This window comes from Lupinus angustifolius, chromosome LG19 (genome assembly GCF_001865875.1).
Source record: "Lupinus angustifolius cultivar Tanjil chromosome LG19, LupAngTanjil_v1.0, whole genome shotgun sequence".
Lineage (NCBI taxonomy): Eukaryota > Viridiplantae > Streptophyta > Magnoliopsida > Fabales > Fabaceae > Lupinus > Lupinus angustifolius.
In genome coordinates, this window is record NC_032027.1 from 536,743 (window position 1) to 556,901 (window position 20,159).

The 20,159-nt window shown below is 30.3% G+C and overlaps 2 protein-coding genes across 2 annotated transcripts; both read left to right on the forward strand.

Moving 5' to 3' along the window:
- Positions 2,513–9,198, forward strand: LOC109334705 (DCN1-like protein 2). Its single transcript, XM_019570610.1, has 11 exons — positions 2,513–2,628; positions 3,036–3,097; positions 3,645–3,781; positions 4,252–4,310; positions 5,234–5,257; positions 6,030–6,112; positions 6,196–6,260; positions 6,399–6,448; positions 7,840–7,941; positions 8,100–8,159; positions 8,734–9,198. The coding sequence occupies exons 1-11, from the start codon at positions 2,626–2,628 to the stop codon at positions 8,836–8,838; spliced, it is 750 nt and encodes a 249-aa protein (XP_019426155.1). The 5' UTR covers positions 2,513–2,625; the 3' UTR covers positions 8,839–9,198.
- On the forward strand, positions 12,942–20,070 carry LOC109334703. Its single transcript, XM_019570608.1, has 13 exons — positions 12,942–13,023; positions 14,141–14,318; positions 14,873–14,923; positions 15,710–15,840; positions 15,948–16,061; positions 16,183–16,302; positions 17,370–17,437; positions 18,124–18,299; positions 18,588–18,641; positions 19,022–19,131; positions 19,258–19,371; positions 19,556–19,681; positions 19,859–20,070. The coding sequence occupies exons 2-13, from the start codon at positions 14,142–14,144 to the stop codon at positions 19,884–19,886; spliced, it is 1,269 nt and encodes a 422-aa protein (XP_019426153.1). The 5' UTR covers positions 12,942–13,023; position 14,141; the 3' UTR covers positions 19,887–20,070.

The following is a 20,159-nucleotide window of genomic DNA, read 5'->3' on the forward strand; positions in this document are numbered from 1 at the left end:
TTCTAATGTTTCTGTAGTAACATTAATATTATATTGAGATCAATTTAAAATTCAAGATACACATAAAATTTAAATGCAAACAATTGTATTTAATAAATTTACGTTATTATAACTCCTAAAAAAAGTAAACTATATTTATTAGTCATGATTATGAAATGATTACTACATTCAGCTTTTTTTGCAATATCATTGTTGACTAACATTTATTTTATTTCAAATTGAATTATGTGATAGAATTTATAGTGAATAATGAATTGTATGTCCAAGACCACAAAAATGAATTGTATGTCCAAGACCACAAAAATGAATTGTATAAAATGAATTAATTATGGTCTTATTACACATATTTTATTTTTTATCTTCTATACTACTTAATAAACAAAAAATACAAAATAATCACCTCATATTTGTGATCTCCTATTTTGTCCTCATTAACTTCTTATTTCTACAAAAGAAAATCATATAACATTATTTTCTTATTTTACCCTCATTATCTTCTTATTTTGAAAGTATATTGAAAAAAGTTGAACATTACACCAATCGAATAAATTCAACTACAAATTATAAATATTTAAGACAAAGTACTATATTTGTCATTTATAACATACATACTATACATTATAAACAATAGGAAAATGGATTGATTGAAGAGTTTGTTAGGATGCTAAGTAATAGGGAATATTTTAAAGTTTTATATATATATCTAATATAATAAATATATACTAATGTAAATGATACAATTATCCTTAATGAAAATAAATTTCTATTTATACATACATATAATATAAATTTGTATGTTTAAAATAAATGTTAAGATCAATAAATCACAATTCTTATTAAACCTGTTATTATTCCTTTTATGTGATTAAACACGTTACAATTTTTATTCTTTAAAAAACTATTACTCCCATATTATTTTGAAATGAAACCAATGATATCCAAATTCGCTATAATGTACACAAACTTTTTATTAACAAAATTAATATTCTTAGTGCAGAAAAAATAGAAAAATACCAACATTGCCCATTTAGACGATTACAAATGCAAATATAATTATTAAAATAATGTATTGCCCATTAAACATAATACGATATTAGGAAAACACATATACCTTATATATTCCCATTATCATTCTCTTCCAAGGTAAGTATAATTATTAAAAATAAAACGAAATACAAAAAAACCAAAATTAAAATGATTACATGTTAATTCCTTAAATGGAGTATAGTATTGTTATATTTGTATAGTTTATATTTGCACCATTTATCTAACAACTTAATTAATTGAAATGCCTCTAGGAGATTCAATTGTCACATTTTAGTCATAGTTGTGCAAATAATAATTTCATTTTGAATTAAACTGGTTTTATTTTGTTAAATAGTTGAATAACAAATAAAAATAGACATGTTCTAAGCTTGAAAGATAAATCATACACGTGAAGCTAATCAATTGATGAAAATGAGTTTGATTTTCTAACGGAGAATGTAAAAAATATATAAAGAAAGAGGAAAACAGTTTAGAAAGTGACTTATATTTATGCTTAATTAATCACAAAGAATTAGAAGATCATACCTCTTTAAATTAATTGATTGATAATCAAAAGAATGATTACGTGCAAAAAGAAAAATGAATTTGATTTACAAGAGAGGTCTACCAAAAAAATAAGAAGAGAGTTTAGAAAATCACTCATAATGTTAAAAAAAGTAGACATTTTCACATTGATATTGTATTTATTTGTTAAAATTAAATCATATTAACACTGTTAAAATTAGATAATTCTCACAACTTTTAATATTCACAATTTAATTATGATTATAATAAACACATAATTTATAATTATAGCTCATTACTCAAATATATATATGAAAAATTGAATAGAAAATTATTATACCTCAAATTTCATATATCAAATATTAAAATTTTATATTCAGCTACATCACAAAAAAAAAACTCATTAACAATTACCTACAACTTGTTGTAGAAATTATTATGTTTCTATGCATTTCTTCTATACAAATTTAATACTCATTACTACTATTTGTTTTATTCTTTAGTAATTCAACCTACAAATAATTTATAATAATAAAAAAACATATATTATAATTAACCACAAGTAAAAATTAAATTAACAAAGAATACATCTTAGAGCAATCACAGTAGTTACTCTTTGTATTGTTCTTAATGGAACAAGAACATTTTTATACTATTCTCTAGTGTATTGTTTTTATTTTTATTACTTTTGTTGTTAAATAAGAACATTTGTAGGTTCTTCTTAACCACAAAGAAAAAATGAGAAGTGATATAGATTTTGTGGGAGAAGAAATAGATGTTATGAAACCCAAATAAGAATAAAAATAATAGTTGTCATTGTATGAAAAAAAGTAGATATTATTCTGATTTCATTAAAAATTATAATAAGAATGAATATGTTATTTATTATCGAAGAAATAAATAGTGACTTGTTAAAAGTAAAGAGTGAAGAGTGCCAAATGGCAATGCACAAAAGGTGTATGGGGTCCACAGATTCCAATCCCAATTCATTCAATTCCATCCAAAACCCTAATTTCCCCTCCCTCCCTCTCTCTCTCTCTCCGAGTCTAGGGTTTTCCTTCTGCACCTTTTACAATGGTTACTTCCTCTCTTTTTCTACGCTTTGCTTTTCTTAGCTTTCTAGCTCTATTTTCATCTTCAAGGTTTTACACCAATTTTCAAAATTTTGTTGCTTTGTTTCTCCGACTTCTCATACTTGTGTACCATTTTCGTTATATTCTAATGTTAAAAATGTTCCTTGCTGTTATACTTTTTCATTTTCTCTCTGAATTGGTTTGATTTTTTTTTTTTAATTTTGTTTGGGGTTTGTTGAATTGAACGACTTGTCTCTTATGATTGATTGATGATGAAACTCAAATTAAGCTGTGTTAATTAAATGTTTTGTTCTTAATGTTTTATTTAAGGTGTTGTGTGTTATGCCCATTATTATATATATTATATGATATAATATATACTAATTACTTGATCTGAATTTGACTACACAGCACAAATTGGGGAGAGGTCATCGCGATAAACTCCAGCAGTTCATGACAATAACTGGAGCCAGGTAATTTCTCAGTTGCCTCTGATTTCGTTGCTCCAATTTGTATCGTTAAACTAAGCGCCTGCAATGATTTTGTCATTTGCTTGTGAAGCTTAAGTACTTTACTTTCATTACATAAATGTATATGTAGGGCATCTTTTCTCAATGTGTATCAGTACCATCAAGAGGCTCATTGGATCGGGATCCTCTGATACGAATTGATATGAACTGGTACTGATAGTACAAAACACTAAAACAGCAAGAAAACTAAGGAACCAAGCCCCAACTATGGTAGTCGAGAACAAAAAATGTAGGATATAGAAGTAACAATAGAAAAGTGAGAAGAGAGTTAAGGAAGCAAAGTGCTTTCTCTGCCGAAATGGCCGAAGTAAGAAGAGAGTTCATTGGTGTCTGCTCCTGCCCCTTTATACTCTTCTGTTATACACATTCTTAATTGTAGGTCTATCATATTCAAATTTATTTGTTGGGGTTATTATTGTAACTTGTGCACTCCCATCCTTGCATCTGTCACTTCTGTTTTCAATTTGAAATTGCCATCATGTATTTTCAGTGAGAAAGCTGCACTACAGGCTCTGAAGGCAAGTGATTGGCATCTTGAAGGAGCATTTGATTTTTTTTACAGCCAGCCTCAGCTGAGGGCATTTACTGATTCTAGGCACTTGGAGGAGCTATACAATAGATATAAAGGTTAGCAATGAAGATGAGCAAAATTTGAGTCTCTAATAGTGATAGCTTTCAGAATAGTTGTATGTAGTCTTGTACCGTCCAATGAATACAACAATTGATTAATATGTAAAAATGAAAAAAAATGGAGGTTAGTCCAATTTGTAGAGGAAGAAAGAGACCCAGAAAAACCACAAGGGAAATGATTAAGAAAGATTTAGAGGTCAATGTTATATCAATGAATATGATTTATGATAGAGTATTATGACGTCTTTCAATCCATGTAGTCGACCCCACCTACTGGGATTGAGGCTTCATTGTTGTTGTTGTTGTTGTTTTAGATGCTAATACCAATTTTAAATCTGCAATCTTGCTAGTTGGTTACTTTCAAGTTATCTTTTAGACTTTTACCCATTTATAACTTGCTATCCTTTATTAAAACATGGTTTATCATGCCCATTTTCTAATCCTTTATTGCACTAATTTCATTGCAGATCCATATGCAGATATGATTATGGCAGATGGTATCACTCTCCTTTGCAATGATATACAGGTTGCTTTTTATGAACCCAAATTAATTATATTCTTGACATCTTGATGTAGTGTCTTTATAATTGCAATTATGGAAGCTTTTATACGGTGCGAGTAGTACTTGCAAACAATAATTCTAGAGAATTTGATTGTATTTGGAGTCGAAATGCATGTTACAGTCAATTGCTTGAGGGCTTTTTTTCTATTGGATTATTTTAAGGCATATGATTTGATTATGAATATGATTGGGAGTCTATCAGAATTGATCTGAGTAGTGAGTACTGGGAGATAGAGAGGAAGAACAAAACCTAGGTTTCACACTGTAACACCTAAGATATGCAGGATGTCTTGACAACTTCTGTATTGCCTTAAAAATAACCTTTCATTTATTCTTGGGTAATTGCTTACACTAGGATTAGTCAAAACATGGGGATCAAGTAGTCTAAAGTTAAGACCCATGTTAATCACATGGACAAGATGGAAGGAAACAATATTGGCATAGGTTGCAAAAGACTTAAGGAAGAATGAAAATGTAATTTGCGAAAGGGGTAAGCATGATTTACATTGAATATATATCATGCATATTTTCATATGGTCTATTTAAGTGTCTATGAATTTCTTACATTCTATTTAATATACCCTACTATAACCTATTTTTATCAAAGTTTATCTGATTACAACATTTATTATATAGATACCAGACGTGATGCTCCTTTTATTATGTATCACATTCATGTATGTTTTATCATCCCTGTTTCTTAGGTCTTGTTAAATGTAAACATATCTCATACAGTTGTAAGTTGTTGGCATCAATCACCTGGAATCCAGACTTTTTAACATATTCTTTTTTATATTTCCAGTGTCTTTGAGTTTTGACTCATTTAGAAAGTTAAGGCCATCTTTTTCACAGTGTAATTGATACTTGAGTCTTGTTTTCCTGCGCAGGTGGATCCTCAAGATATAGTAACGGTATGAGTGTGCATCTCAAAATATTTTCCATTTCATAATCAATTGATCATACATAATTCCTTGGCTATTTATTTCTTCCTTTAATATAATCCCATGCATTATATTTTAGGAAACCAACTGTTTTAATGATGATCATTTTAGTTTCAAATACCTAATAACTGCAAAGTTCGTAGATAGTGTAAAATCTATAAATTTATTGCTTGAAGATATTTTCTGATTGTTTTTATGCAAATTAATCTAAAACAAAATGATCATATAACCAGTCTAATTTAATCAAGATAATCATAAAATTGACAAAAGTTATCAAGTTGAAGGTGTGAAGAATATATATTAATTGTACACTTCGGTTAGATGTACATGGCCACTAAATTACATATGACGTACAGAAAGGTTTATGTTGGTGTCTCAGTCAGTCATTTTTCTCAGCGTAAAAGTTTTAAATTTTTATGGACCCCTAAAGACGTTGAACATGGCAGGAAAAGATTTATCTTTCTGTCTCTGGTACTGGAATATTGAAACTAGTTTCGCAATCAGCCATTTTTCTAATGAAGTCCAAAAGATATTAAGATAACAAGATAAGGTCCTTCTTTTGTAGAGAAAACGCAAACAAATAACAAATGAAGACTTCATGTTTGTAATTTTAAATGAAGAATGGTTGACCATGAAATTTACGTCTGTTTACTCTTCCTACTGGTAACTTGTTTGTATGGTGGGAATGCCTGTGGATGACAAGGAGTGCTTTAGGTAACATGGGATGTTGACATTTTTGCAGTTAGTTATTTCATGGCATATGAAAGCTGGCACAATGTGTGAGTTTTCCAAGAAGGAGTTTATTGACGGTTTACAATCTCTGGGGTATGCAATTTTTTTGGTGTTTTTAAAGAGTTTTTGTTCCTGTAATGACTAAACCCCAATTGAAGGGCATAAATTTATTGCAGGGTTGATTCATTGGAGAAGTTCCGTGAAAAGATACCATATATGCGCTCTGAGCTGAAAGATGAACGTACTGATAGTAGCATTCATATTATAGCTACAAATTAGCTTTAGTCACACTTTATAATTCATTTGTTGCAAAGAATTTCATCTCCAGCAATTATTGAAGAAGCTCCCTGAAATGATATTCACTTTTTTGATTGTCCAGAGAGGTTCCGTGAGATATATAACTTTGCTTTTGGCTGGGCAAAAGAGAAGGTATGTGTTGATTTCTTCTGGCTGGTACTCTCCACCCGTGTAGTGTAGCTTAATTAATTTGGATGCTAATTAGTGATGATCTATGGCTATAGCCCAATTTAAGTAATGTATTCAGACCTTATACAATATAATAGTTCATACTTAAGAGCTAGGTGCAACTGGCGGCATCTTGATGGAACAGGGGAGCTCTCAGGAAACTAATGGTGAAGTCATAATGAATCTGACTAGTAATTACTAAATTAAGTTATTCTTAAATATTGTTGGACAGGATTCTTTGGATCAAAATTTCAATGAATTATATTGGAAGTTTGAAATAGAGGGCTCAGGATCTTCCTTTTCTTCCAGTGAACCGTAGTCATTGTCCTGTTCTTTCTTGCTTTTGTGGTTCAGTATTCTGTGTACTACTCCTGCCTGAATAACAAACTCTGAGAATTTAGTCTTGTTCCATTTTGATTCTTTAAAAGATCAATGAACCTATACCCTTGGGCATTTATAATGGAAAATATCACATCATATGCATCATTTATGAAACTGTTTTCAGTAAGGAGTAAGGACAATGTGGTGAAGTAGTGATTTTATTACTAATTAATGAGTTTCTTAATCTTAGTACAATCCTTAAACATTAGTTATTTGGGAACTGAGGTACTATTTCATTACTAGTGTACCTGTGTTTTTTCTTTTAAAAATGAATTTTCTCCAGCAGAACTTCAGTTTCTGCTCACTAAATTTCATTTAGTTCTTGAACACTACTACTATGTTGTGCTGACCAGAGTCTGATCTATTATATGCATGTCTTAAAAGTCTATACGAGGATCATGAGGTTTACTTTCAAACACAAAAGTTGGATTTGCTTGCCTTGCTCATTTTGTTGATTGATCCGTGCCTATGTACTTTAAGCACTTTTTATACATAGGTTAATGTTTTGTAGCAGCTTGGTTGAGCACTTGAGCTTATTTTGGAGTTCTTTTTCTGCATTTTTGTTTAACTACTCATACACAAAATAAGCTTGGGATTGCTCTGGTAAACTTGATTGTATTACTTACGAACTGCTCTTTGTTTCTGTATTTGTATGTGAGACATAAAGGCATTGATCATGAATGTTGGTTCTTGCTTGGGTAGTGTTATATAATAAGTTTGGGGTGCTATAGGGATTAGAGTTCTAACATTTAAGAAAGGACTTTAGAACATCAATTGATCAAAGTAGGATGCATGGATCTTCTTCTAGTGAATGAGTTGATGTTAATTTATGTTCGTATACCTTAGCATTTTGGATTGGGTATAAATTATTTGTGGATTTTAACACTGCATTGATTCTTTGAATTTTGAAGATGTAATTTATCATATAACAGTAAAATTTTGAAGATTTTAGTACTTAATGTCACCTATTGCAGGGCCAAAAATCTCTGGCATTGGATACAGCTATTGGAATGTGGCAATTATTATTTGCTGAAAAGCAGTGGCCACTGGTTGACCACTGGTGCCAGTTCTTACAGGTAATATATGAATTGTTATCTTTTTACACAGTTTTAGCTTTCAAAGTGAGTTTGTTTAAACTTTGAATCTTCTTTATTAGGATAACTAACTTGGAGTTCAGATATCTCCTAATATTTGATTATTTTACTTATAAGAAATTTTGATGCTACCTACTCAGGCTCGTCACAATAAAGCAATCTCTAGGGACACATGGTCTCAGCTTTTGGAGTTTGCGAAGGTAAACTATCAAACATTAGAATAAAGTTCAATAGGTCTCACTCAAATTTGTGTTGATGTGGATTTTTTGTTGCATGAATATATCTACGTATAGTGTCTGTTTCTGTAGCACTGTATATACGTGCCTACGTGGTTGAGCTAGACTTACTATCCAGAATGATATAAGAAGGAAATTGAAACCTGGTTATCCTTCTTTTCTGCAAACTTTCATGGTTGCTGTAGTAAATATTTAAACATGAAAGTTTGTGAACTGTGATGTTCAAATTTTATATTTCATTTGTTGTCCATGTTTCATAATCAATCTTCAATTTAACTGAATGCATTTCCGTGATTCCGGGTAAAAAATAACATGAAATATTAGGAGTTGTTTGGGTTATGTTTTCACTAATAATTAAAAAACAGTGAACCATTGTCCTTAAGGAACAGTTTGTTAACCATTAAGTTTATCATTTTTAAATCCAAGAGCATGGTTAATGTCATCTCAAAAAATTAGTCATATAGTTTTGATTTTGTTCCCCCTCTTCCATTTTTTGTGTATTAATATGCCACTAAATTTGTCATGCTCTGTTATGCAGACCGTGGGTTCAAATTTATCAGATTATGATGCTGAAGGTGCTTGGCCGTATCTTATCGATGAATTTGTTGAATATCTGAATGAGAATGGCATCATCCAAAAGTGATAAGATCGGTGACTCCAGTCTAAAATGGTGATTATATTCGTGTTTCCGGCGATTGAACTCTTGTCATTTTGGGTTTACTCTAAATGCCAAAAAGAAGAGAACATGGCTACTAGCTTATATAAACTCATTTTGCTGACAAGAACAATCATAAATTACTTGTAAGATTGTATGGTAGAATTAGTAATGTGAGCCTCTAATGATTCCTTAGTGTTATAGTTTCTTGTTCCTTTTGATATAATAATTAGTTATTTTATGTTGGCTTGTTAGATAAGAATACTTACAATTGTGTCTGATTGTCCTTGTTTCTGTCACATTCTTATCATCTTGTAATATATGCAGCACCAAGTTGTTAAAACATTCTGAGATGGAAAAAGACAGAAAATATGTGCATGTTCTTGAATCACAATTGATGTATGGTAGAGGATACATCTTTATATATTATTGAATATTAAAAAATATACTATAATATCATTCTGTAAAAAATATATCATGCATAAATATTTTTAGCACACTCTTAATCAATATTTTATAAAGAGTTTATTAAAAAAATGTATTACTAGTGTACAATTTACTATCACATAGCCAGTTTTATAAGTCTCTATAATTATTAAGACAATTTCTAAGTGGATAATGTAAACTTTAGCATCAGTACAACCAAGGAAGGCATCACAATGTTAATAAAAAATTAAACTAGTATTGAAATTGTGAAAATATAACATTAGGTGTTAACATCCTTAAAACTTGTAAAATATATCATGAAATATAATATTAGTAGATAATCAATATTTTAATAAATGATTTTTATACTAGTATTGTCTCTATAATCTACATCTTAATAAATGAATTATACTAGTAATGTCTCAATCTTGACATGGGTCAGCATACTCTATCATGAATTATATTCACACCTCCTTAGTTTTAATGAAATTATATAAATTCCTAGTTTTTATAATTTCATTACACTGACCACTCTGCACGAGAAATAAGTATAATCTTTTAAACAAAAAATGTAATAAATGCAATTAAATTAAACAAAACATTGTATATTGTGGAGACAAACTCAAATAATATACGATTCAATACATCTTTATTATTTTTGGTTTGTTATGATATATTATAAGAGTGATTTAAACAATATTTCTTTAGAATTGTTGATGTATTTTGTAACAAAAAATAATGAAGATACATTGATTTGTATATTATTTGGACTTGTCTCCCACAATATATTATATTTTATTTACTTAATTACATTTATCGTATTTTTTTGTTTAAAATATTACACTTACTTATCGTGCAGAGGTGGTCAGTATAATGAAATTATAAAAATTAGTGAGTGAATTTGGGTAGGTGTAAAAAAAATAATAGATGATTTGTATAATTTTACTAAAACTCAAGAGATATTAGTGAAATTTACTCTTATATTTATGCAAACAAAACTAAAAAAGTACACTCTTTTGCAAATCTTGGAACTCAAACCCAAGATTTGTGTAAAAAAACATCTAAGATATTAGTGCTTTGTGTGTCTGTATTGAAATGATATTTTTGTTAATTGCTTGAACTCACACCCTAAGCTTTTTGCTTACTTATTTGTAATTATTTATAATAAAGAAGACAAAATATAGTTTTCTATATTTGATATGAGTTTATCTTACTTATTCCTATCACAAATGTAATGAGAAAACAAATACATCATATTAATCTACACGACTATTCATTCATCTTTAATGTAATATGTTATATAAACAAATGTTAACTTTTTAAAATAATAATAACTATATTACTAGTTTCATATTCCTAGTTTCAAGAGATGATAGAAGCAATAATAATAACTATATTACATCTCACATAAGGGGAATAAAAGATAGGATCCAAATATTTGTCGTCGTTTTATACTTAAAAAATTTATATTTATTTTAACCTATTAGTCTTAACGTAATTAATCATTAAAATAGTTGTTATTGATTTGATAAGTATTTCTTATCAATTATTCATAATTAATCATGGTGCTACATGCACCTCAAAGTATGCACATTTTCCTACAACTCTACAAATCTAAAATTTGTTTTTTTTGTACAAAATATCACATGTTTCTTGAAAAAATAGTCATTATTACATGGATATACAACTTAAGGAAATTCACGATCATTTCTCTGAAACAAATATTCAGCTACTTCTTTGTATGTCTTGTTTGAGTACAACCAACTTATTCTCTAGTTTTGGTATGACAAAACTGATTGAATTTACAAAGTTTTACCACGTGATTTTTGTTCATTTTATTTAGCGGTGTTTGATAATCAACTTGACACTTGCAAATATGTATTAATGTTGAATTTATTTCTTTAAAATGAATCAATAATCTTTTAGATATATTGTTTGAATGTAAAAGACATATTATTTACTCATTAGCTTATCTTTTTTAAAGTTAATAATGATTTTACCTATTGCCACAACAACTATAGGAAGAGTCTTTTTAAGTATGAAAATTGTAAAAAATATGTTGCGTAATCGAATGAAAAATGCAGTAATGAAAGATTGTTTAGTTACTTATATTGAGCGAGAAGTATTCAATAACATTCGTAACGAGTTGGTAATTCAACAATTTTAAAATATGAAGTCACATGGAGAATTATAAAATATATAACTTTTTTAATTAATATATTCAAATTTTGTGTTTTTCATATTTATGATTTCATCATTTTATATATAATAATATTTATTATTTTAATTTTAATATATGCTTTATTTCCAGATCTCAGATCTATCACTGTTCATAATTGAAAAGATTCAAAATAATTATGAGCTACTCCCAATTACTTAATAATTATTAAAGATTTTTTTTATTGATTAAATGATATATTTTATCAATTCATTGTTAAAAATATGTTTAATTGAGTAGGATAATCTCCAAAAATGATTTAATTAATTAGGAGATTCTCCATTAATATTTTGTTAATTAAATAGAGAATATTTGGTGTCAGAGAAGAGATATTCGAAAAAATAAAAACAGGTTCACCTTGAATTCACTTTCCAAATTCGAGATTTAGAATAAATAATCATAATAAACATTACTTTAATTTAAATGACATAAAAAACATCCATATAAACAGATATAAAAAAATGCTCTATGGCATAATTCCTTTAAAGGAAAATGTAAAATTGAATTGTTAAGTATAATCAATGATTTAGATTATTATACATTAATTCTCATCTCATTCACAATCCCTCTGATTTTGTCATATATATATATATATATATATATTTTTTATTTTTTATTTTTTGGTATTATAAAAAATATCCTATCCCTTAGGAGCTATTTTTTTTCGAGGTACTACTCCTTCCAACAAATATTATTCACAGAAATTGAATCATTGATCTTTTGTTCATCTTAAAGATCTAACAAACCTTAGAACACTAGGTCAACATCTTGTTGGTTGGTGTCATATAAATATATATAACTCTACTAGTTTTAAAAAAAAAATGACATTAAATTATTTCTATTTTAATTTAGGAGCCAAATTCATACTCATTTTGCCCTTAATCCATAGACAACTAATTTTTGTAAAAAATTAACCAACATTTGTGAAAATAAAAAAGGAAAAAACTCCTAAATTTAAAACATATTTTGTATACTAAAATATGACAACACAAAATAGGTATTGTATATGATAATGACAACTCTAAGTGACTCATTTTCCAAAAAAAATAATATTAATCAATGATTACCTTTTGTAATTAATAATATATGAATGCCCATCCTAAAAATTAAAAGAATATACTTACCTATTAAGAAAATATACCAAGTAATAAAAATACTAAATTAATAAATCAATATAAAATTAAATTGAATATAATAATAATGTTATAATATTAAAAGTATTTCTAATATATCAAATGTTACCTTACCCTTTTCACAAAATTACAGAAACTGTATAGACCCATAGAAGATTCGTTGACCAAAAACTATAGCATGCCACGTGTCATTATAAAATGATTATTACCACAAAAACTTACTTATGTGAATATTTCCTTAAATGGCCTAATGAAAATATACATTAATACACCTCATTTTTGATGAAACCATAGTTGTTAATTTGTAACAAATTATTTCATTGTTACCCTTAGAACAAAACCTTGTTCCATATCCTTGAAAAATTATATTGTATCTCTATCAACTTTCTTAGTCCTGTGAGTATAAATCATGCATGTAATAATTTGTATGTAGTTATTTATTTTTTGCATTTTTGCTAGAGGAATTGTTTGATTGGATATTAATTTTGTTGTTGCATTAGGCTTGTGGCATGTGAAATCTGAATGTAACATGATTATGTTATGTTAATTTTGTTTGGGTGACCAACGGGTGTTGGTTCAAGTAGTACATGTTTGATTCCCCTTAAGCAATGTATCGAGTTCTAGTATTGCGCATGAAAAAATACTCGCTGGGAGAGTTAGCCCCATATACCTGCGGATGTTCTCGGCTCGGACAGTATTGACTCTGGTGCGAGAATACCTGTGGCAAACAAATTTTTTGTTTTGTTTGGGGTGTAATTTGGAGTTGAGGGTGTTTGAATTACATTGTTTAATTTGCAGAGTAATTGTTGAAAGAAGCTTCATAAAAACCCTAGTTTGTGATTTTTGCTATATATATTATATTATATCGGGAGGGTGAATCTTGTACAACGGTAAGTCATGATATTTCGAATTCTGGAAATAGCCTCTTTGGTTGGGAGGGTAGGACTGCTTAATCTATTCTTCCAAAACCCTACTGGGTGGGAGTAGTCTCATGTACTGAGTCGCTCAATAAGCTCAGTTCAATTCTCGAGAATGAAAAAATAGGCAACGTGAGATATTTTGCCCCATAAGTAGGTGTTTTCGGCTCAACTCGGATTATTCAGCTATTATTTTTGCTTGTGAGGTTATTCATGTGGCATCATATATCAATTAGCTTCTTTAATAGTTCATATTTTCTTAGTTGCAGTTTCCATTGCATAGTTTTTATCTCTATCCTGCTTTGGATTCCAATGTAGATTGTAGATATTATTTTTCAATCCAATTTTGACTTCTCAGTAGTTCAAATTTCTCCTACTAAATTTGCGATTTCCAGAAGAAGCTTTCTTTTACATACTTATCTGTTTATCGGGTGGTAGTTTCTGCCATTCCGGTGTCTAAAACTTAGCCGACGAAGTCAAAGATCTGGTTAATGCTAACACAGATAGCAGTCACAATGTTATTATCTGCAATTTTTCTTAGCTTTGATGAATTTCTTTAGTGTTTATCGGTTCTTGATTCGTGAATTTCATGTCAGGATGGCCACTAGCTTCACCTATTGGGATGATTGTGTTGACCTCCAGGATTTGGAGGCAATGTGGGAGGTACCTGAAGTGCGCACAGAATGGTTAAAAGCGGGCGAGGTGAGAGGTCACAAGGTTCATCTCTCACGCGATCCTGATGGGCAGCCATATTTAACACAGACCGAAATGCGGGTAAAACAAATTGCTCTACCTTAAGGATTTGCCTATGTTTGGAATTTCTTGGTTGTTGGCTTCTACTTATAACAAACACATGTGTCAAGATTTCGGTAAACATCTCAAAAGCTATTTCAAGTTTTGTCCTTTTTGTGGGATGCTTTTACAAGTTGCTTGTGGGCCGTGACCTTACAAATTATAGCCCTTAAAGCTACTTTTCAGAACTAGACTTTTGTAACATAATCAATATCCTAAGCTTAACGTTTCGCTTATGCTCGATTGGTTGTATGTCCTTATACAGAATAACTTCGATTTATAAGTTATATGGCAACAGTTAGTTGACATTTGAGAGTATGGATATCCATGATCAACAAAAAAGATGGTTTTATGGTTCTAAATTCTAACCATTTATCTCTTGAATAGACATACCATTCCTTTTCGATATTGTATTTCTAAATGTTTCGATTTCTTCTATGTTTCTGTCAGTTCATTATACTATTGTAGAAATGGGAAGTCCCGAAAGCCTTGTGTTCTCCTTTGTTTTTTACTTTGCATCATTTTGTGATTTTCAGGCTTTAGCGGACATTGTCATCAGCAGGCACTTTCAATCAAAGATAGATCCTGTATGTTTCCCTTTTGTTTTGTTATTGCGTCATATTATTTTGTAAATTTGTTTTCGGAGCCCGGAATAAGTTTGACTAATACTGTTTTAAGCATTATAAAGAAAGGTGTTAGAGTTATTGGATGTTAATTGCTCTTTCTTCCCAGACAATGATAACAAGAAGTTGTAAATCTGCAATCCCATATGTAGTGGTTAATTTGCTGCATCAATGCAAATTCATAGTTGAAATCAATATGCTTCCTCCACAAGCTCGATCTTTTATAATCGCCTCTATAAATTAACTCTTGACTGTTTACGTTTTATGTTCGATGGCATTTGAATTTTTATATTTTACATGTATGCAGTGCTGTGTAAAAATAGTACTGTCTAGGATTTGTTGAGGTTGAATATCAAATATTGAAAACATAAATAGATGCTCAACATCCTAATCTTACCGTAGCTAGAAGGGGGCGAAAAAAGAAAAAAACTTGAAAGAAGAATGTTGTATAAGATCGAATTCAGTCTGCTATGAAGTATTATAAGATCACAAGGATGAGCTTGACACTGTTATTCTTTGACAGAAGTTTTAAGTTTGGTAAAGTTCTAGAGCCAATAGATTTTGTTCTACTACTGATGAAGGGTGTGATTCGCAGACACGAATAATGTAGGTCATAGAACTATCTTTCGTTGCATACCCTTTAACTCTTACTAATTTGCATCCTTTTATGACCAATATAAATATTTCAATTGTTAAGAGTGTCAATAGTGATTATAGTTTGTAAGAAATGCATTTTTTTGCTTGCTGCAGAGCATGATTTGTGCTATTGCTGAACTTGAAAGTGATAGGCAACTACTTGTTATGCGATCTGACAAGGACCCTACGGAGGCTACATTGGGGCTTATGCAACTCTCATCAAAAACTGTCAAGTGGTTGATGAGGTATTGGCTAGACGTTGATCGCTTATTTCATGTGCTAAAACACAGCAAAAGTTCCTTATTTCATTGTTATATGATTATGGTTCCCGGAGATTAACTGGAGTTTACAGTGAATTAGGTTATCGTCAATATGGAGAAGGCGATGAATATTTCCTTTTCAGACCCTTTGTAAATGTATATTTTGGTGCTGCTTGTATTAAGTGGTTGTCAAAATTTGATAACAAGTAAGTTCTACATGCTTCATATGGTCAATGTATAAAGTATACTCTAGAAATGAATATTGCATAGTGATTGTCATGATTGTTTGTTCTGAAATATTTATCACATTGAGAGCATTACCTGCAGAAAAAGAAGTGAAGAGTTCATTGTAAGGGCATATAAAGGCGGTACGAAGAAGGCGATTCATAAATCAACTTTGGACTATTGGAAAGGATATCTCTCAGTCAAAGAAAGTTATCCATCCAGGTGTTTCCTCCTTTTCCTTATTGGTAAAATATAGTTTCGTTTGAAGTTTTTGGTACTTTCAAGAGATTGTTTTTAGATCGATGGTGAGCCTTGGTGCAACAGTAAAGTTGGTTAATGTCTCGTGACCTAGTGGCCATGAATGCAAATCCTGGAAACAATCTCTTCAATTGCGGGGCAAGGCTGAGTACATTTATCCTTCCAACTTGGCATGAGACTCGTGCACTGTGGTGTCCTGTTTTCATATATTGTTCTTAAAAATATGCTCTTGGGTAGTTTGCTAATGCTGTCTATTAATATTTATCTATAGACTGAGTAGTATCCTTGTGCGAACATATAGAATTTCCAAGGTCTATTTGATTTATGAAAAATAACTTCCTAGAAAATGTTTTTGAATTTGATGTAGATATCTTATTTCGCCATGCTTCGTATAATAAACAACAGAAAAAATAGTGAGAAAAACTCTTCTAGTCTAGGAGTGAAAACAATAGTCATTTTCCACATAAAACCAAACACTAGAAGGTTATAGGATCATGTCTCAGCAAAATTTTGTCAGAGGGTGTTTTTAGTTGGTAATTCTAAATAGTAACAGTAATACTTTCCAATAAGTTATCCTCACCTGAGAATCAATTCTAGAAACCTTCTTACTGAATATTTTTTCATATTCATGTCACTTTCTGCAAATCAAGTGAAGCCTGAGAAATTACTATTAGATGCATGTGTGAAAAACGAACTTATGTGTCTGAGGCTATGCTTTGAAGATTTCGGCTCAGGTTAAGATGGTATATGTGCACAATTAATCCTAACAATCAGGCCAAAATTGTATGTCAAGTTTTAGGACTCAAATCTCTAGCATGTATGATGCTTTCTTTCTATGCTGTCATATACATATATATATATATATATATATCTACATATATGTGTCTGTGTGAGTGCAGGAGACACAGAAACAGCAGCATTATATTAAATTATGAGTCATTGTATGTTTTCCGGGTTAGACCTTAGAAGGAAAGCTCAAATTTAGTGAGTTATGAAGAATGTCTTATTCTTATTACTTCATTCTTGTGCAGAAAACCTGTGATTGTCGTCCGTACTCCTCGGAATGATGCTCCAGAACCTTCATCAAAAAAATCAACAGGTCACATCCCCTAACCCCCACCTTTCCTTCCCAACCTGCTTTTTAATTTGCAACTTCTGAGATATAAGAGACATTGCTTGGTGTCATTGTTTTGGTTTAAATTTCGCATTGAGGCTCATCTTAATATTACACTGACCTTACTACATCATCATTATTTAGTAACTTAGTAAGTTGTTATATCAGTTAGATTTATATTTTCAGACTTTGTCTAGTTTGTTAATCCTGTGTTTTGGTCATGTGGAGGTTTAGTCTTCAAAAATATTTCTTGAACATTAAAATCGGTATTCGATATGTTTACTTTTTTGATATATTTTTAAATTGGGTGTATACAAAGAAGATAAAATGTAAGTGATAGAGATAAATATATGTGGCCTTAAATACAATGTTCAAAATTGTTAAACTAACAAGAGTATTAGTTTTATGGCTTTTAGATCTGGTTAATGGTGTATAAGTTCAGGTTATTTTTTGTATTGGATGGTTGATGAGTTAACCATTAACCATGAATGTACTCATTAAACAACAATACATGCGATTAACCGAGAATTTATACACCATTAAGCAACATAAACCTCACATTGATATTGATATGAAATTATGTTAGTCTTAGTCCTCATATGATTTTGAATTATTGCATTCTAAATATCATATATTGGCTGATGAGTAGTTTGATATGTTTTTAGATGTAGTTGTTGCAAGTGATGACAAATATTGGGACTCCAGAGCTTCTCCAGAAGATATGGCAGATATGTGGAATCATCCCGAGGTCCGAAGACACTGGAAGAAATCTAAAGAGAAAAGGGGAAAGGCGCGTTTCAAACAAGATGAAAACAAGACTCCGTATCTTTCCCCGGTGGAATTGAAGGTATGAAACTATTACTAGTAATGAAAAAGTTATTCTTCTTGTCTGTTGCTTTTTTCTCCAACTGCACATTATGAAAGTTTATTCAATGTTCTATGATAAATGATGGTATTTTGTTAGCTGTTATAGTAGTTTTTCCTAACACCGAGCCGAAATGAGACTCGAACTCATGCTTCACATCCACTTAAAGATAGCATACACCCGAAGTTTTAAAGTTATTTGTGTTTAAGAAATCAAATGCATATGAATATTAAGTATATGGTTTCTTATAATGTTGATCTTTTCTTACAGGCAGTTGCAGATATAGTTCTATCCAAACACTTCCGAACAAAGAAAATTAAATCTGTAAGTATATAGTCTTATTGAAGGAGTTTGATTTTAGTCTTTTTCCATAACATAGACTAAAACAAGTTTAAAAAGTTGAGAATCCTAACCCTTTTGTAAGGATCTAAAATGATATCATATATAAAATGAAACAACCAATTTTTTTGGGTTTTACCAATAGGAATGTTTACCTGTTCGGGTCGGAAGGGGGAGACTTTGAGACCATGAAATACAGTTATGAGAAAATTTGAAGTCTTCCATATTCTTCCTTCTGAAAACCGACTTGGAAACGGTCCATAAGTGACCGGACTTTTTTTTCGGTTGGACCTTCCGGATTAAAGAAAACTTTGTTTGTAACACATAAAGTTTGAGTTCACTTCAAAATGTTCTTTGGTGCACAGACAGTACTTTGTGCCATTGGAGAGGTTGTTAGCAAGCGTTTCGTAAATGGATTTGGAGATCATCCTGGAATAATGGGGATTGACTATTCCACTGCTTACTGGATTTACTTGTAAGTATAGAACATGTTCATTATCATATTTGAAACATATATTTATGGAAGCAAGTGTATATTTGTAAATATTAAGCAGTGTTATTGTTTCTTCTGTTAATAATGATGTGTGTTTGTTTTGTTCAGGGAATTGGGTTACAGGGCTTATAAACTTGAAACTGTTCATGATCTAAAATGTCCATTTGTGTCAATGTACTTTGCTGCTGCCTATGTAGCATGGTTATCAGAATATGAAGGAAGGTATGCATCACTTTTGTATGCATATATTTTGATGTTGGAAGTTGAAGATTTTACAATCCGTGTTACAATCACACGTTCTACATGTGTTGTTCCAATAGTTGGGACTCGGATTTTCAATGTTAACTTTTAAGATCAAATTAGTCCTTGTGATAATAGCATTGACATAATTTTGATTGTAATTCAGGGAAAGAACACTAGACTTTGTTGCTCAAGCATACTTTGTGGGGCCAAAAAAAGTGAAACCTCAGGATAATAGTCCTCTTTGGCTAAACTTTGTGGAAGCTCTAAACAAATATGAAGAATCAAAGAGGTACAAATTATGGATGCTTATGAGATAGACACAAACTACTTTTCTGCAATACTTGTCCAAAAAAACTCACTCCTTTGTCTCATAGAGATAGAGACCATGTGTCCCCAATGGTATCTCATTCCTTATCTCAGACCAATCACATATTGCAAATCTGATTATATTGATTTGGTTTTACAGGAATCGTGATAGCTGCTCCATCATGTAACCTGACACTAGGAGGGTTCTGTGCCAAGTTCTTATCTTTGTATTTCATTTGAGAGTTATGTAATTGTAATAGTGAAACAAATTGATAGGGGTTGTTGTTATTATAGAAAAGGATCTTAGTACAACATGATTAAAAAACAGAAGAAATTGTCTATTATATTATTGATAATAATTTTTTTGATCACCCTCATGCTTTTGAATATGGTATAGGAGCAAATCTATTCAACCCAAAGTGTAAACATATTCAACTATAAAAAATTCGCATTATATCCTT

What these genes read in the sequence shown, in the direction of transcription:
- LOC109334705 (XM_019570610.1), top strand. An exon ending in ATCCTCAAGATATAGTAACG is followed by an intron (nt 5,258 to 6,029) that starts GTATGAGTGTGC and finishes ACATTTTTGCAG; the next exon opens with TTAGTTATTTCATGGCATAT. An exon ending in TTGGCTGGGCAAAAGAGAAG is followed by an intron (nt 6,449 to 7,839) that starts GTATGTGTTGAT and finishes CACCTATTGCAG; the next exon opens with GGCCAAAAATCTCTGGCATT.
- LOC109334703 (XM_019570608.1), top strand. Translation starts at nt 14,142, where the DNA reads ATGGCCACTAGCTTCACCTATTGGGATGATTGTGTTGACCTCCAGGAT. An exon ending in TTTCCCCGGTGGAATTGAAG is followed by an intron (nt 18,300 to 18,587) that starts GTATGAAACTAT and finishes CTTTTCTTACAG; the next exon opens with GCAGTTGCAGATATAGTTCT. An exon ending in ACTGCTTACTGGATTTACTT is followed by an intron (nt 19,132 to 19,257) that starts GTAAGTATAGAA and finishes TGTTTTGTTCAG; the next exon opens with GGAATTGGGTTACAGGGCTT.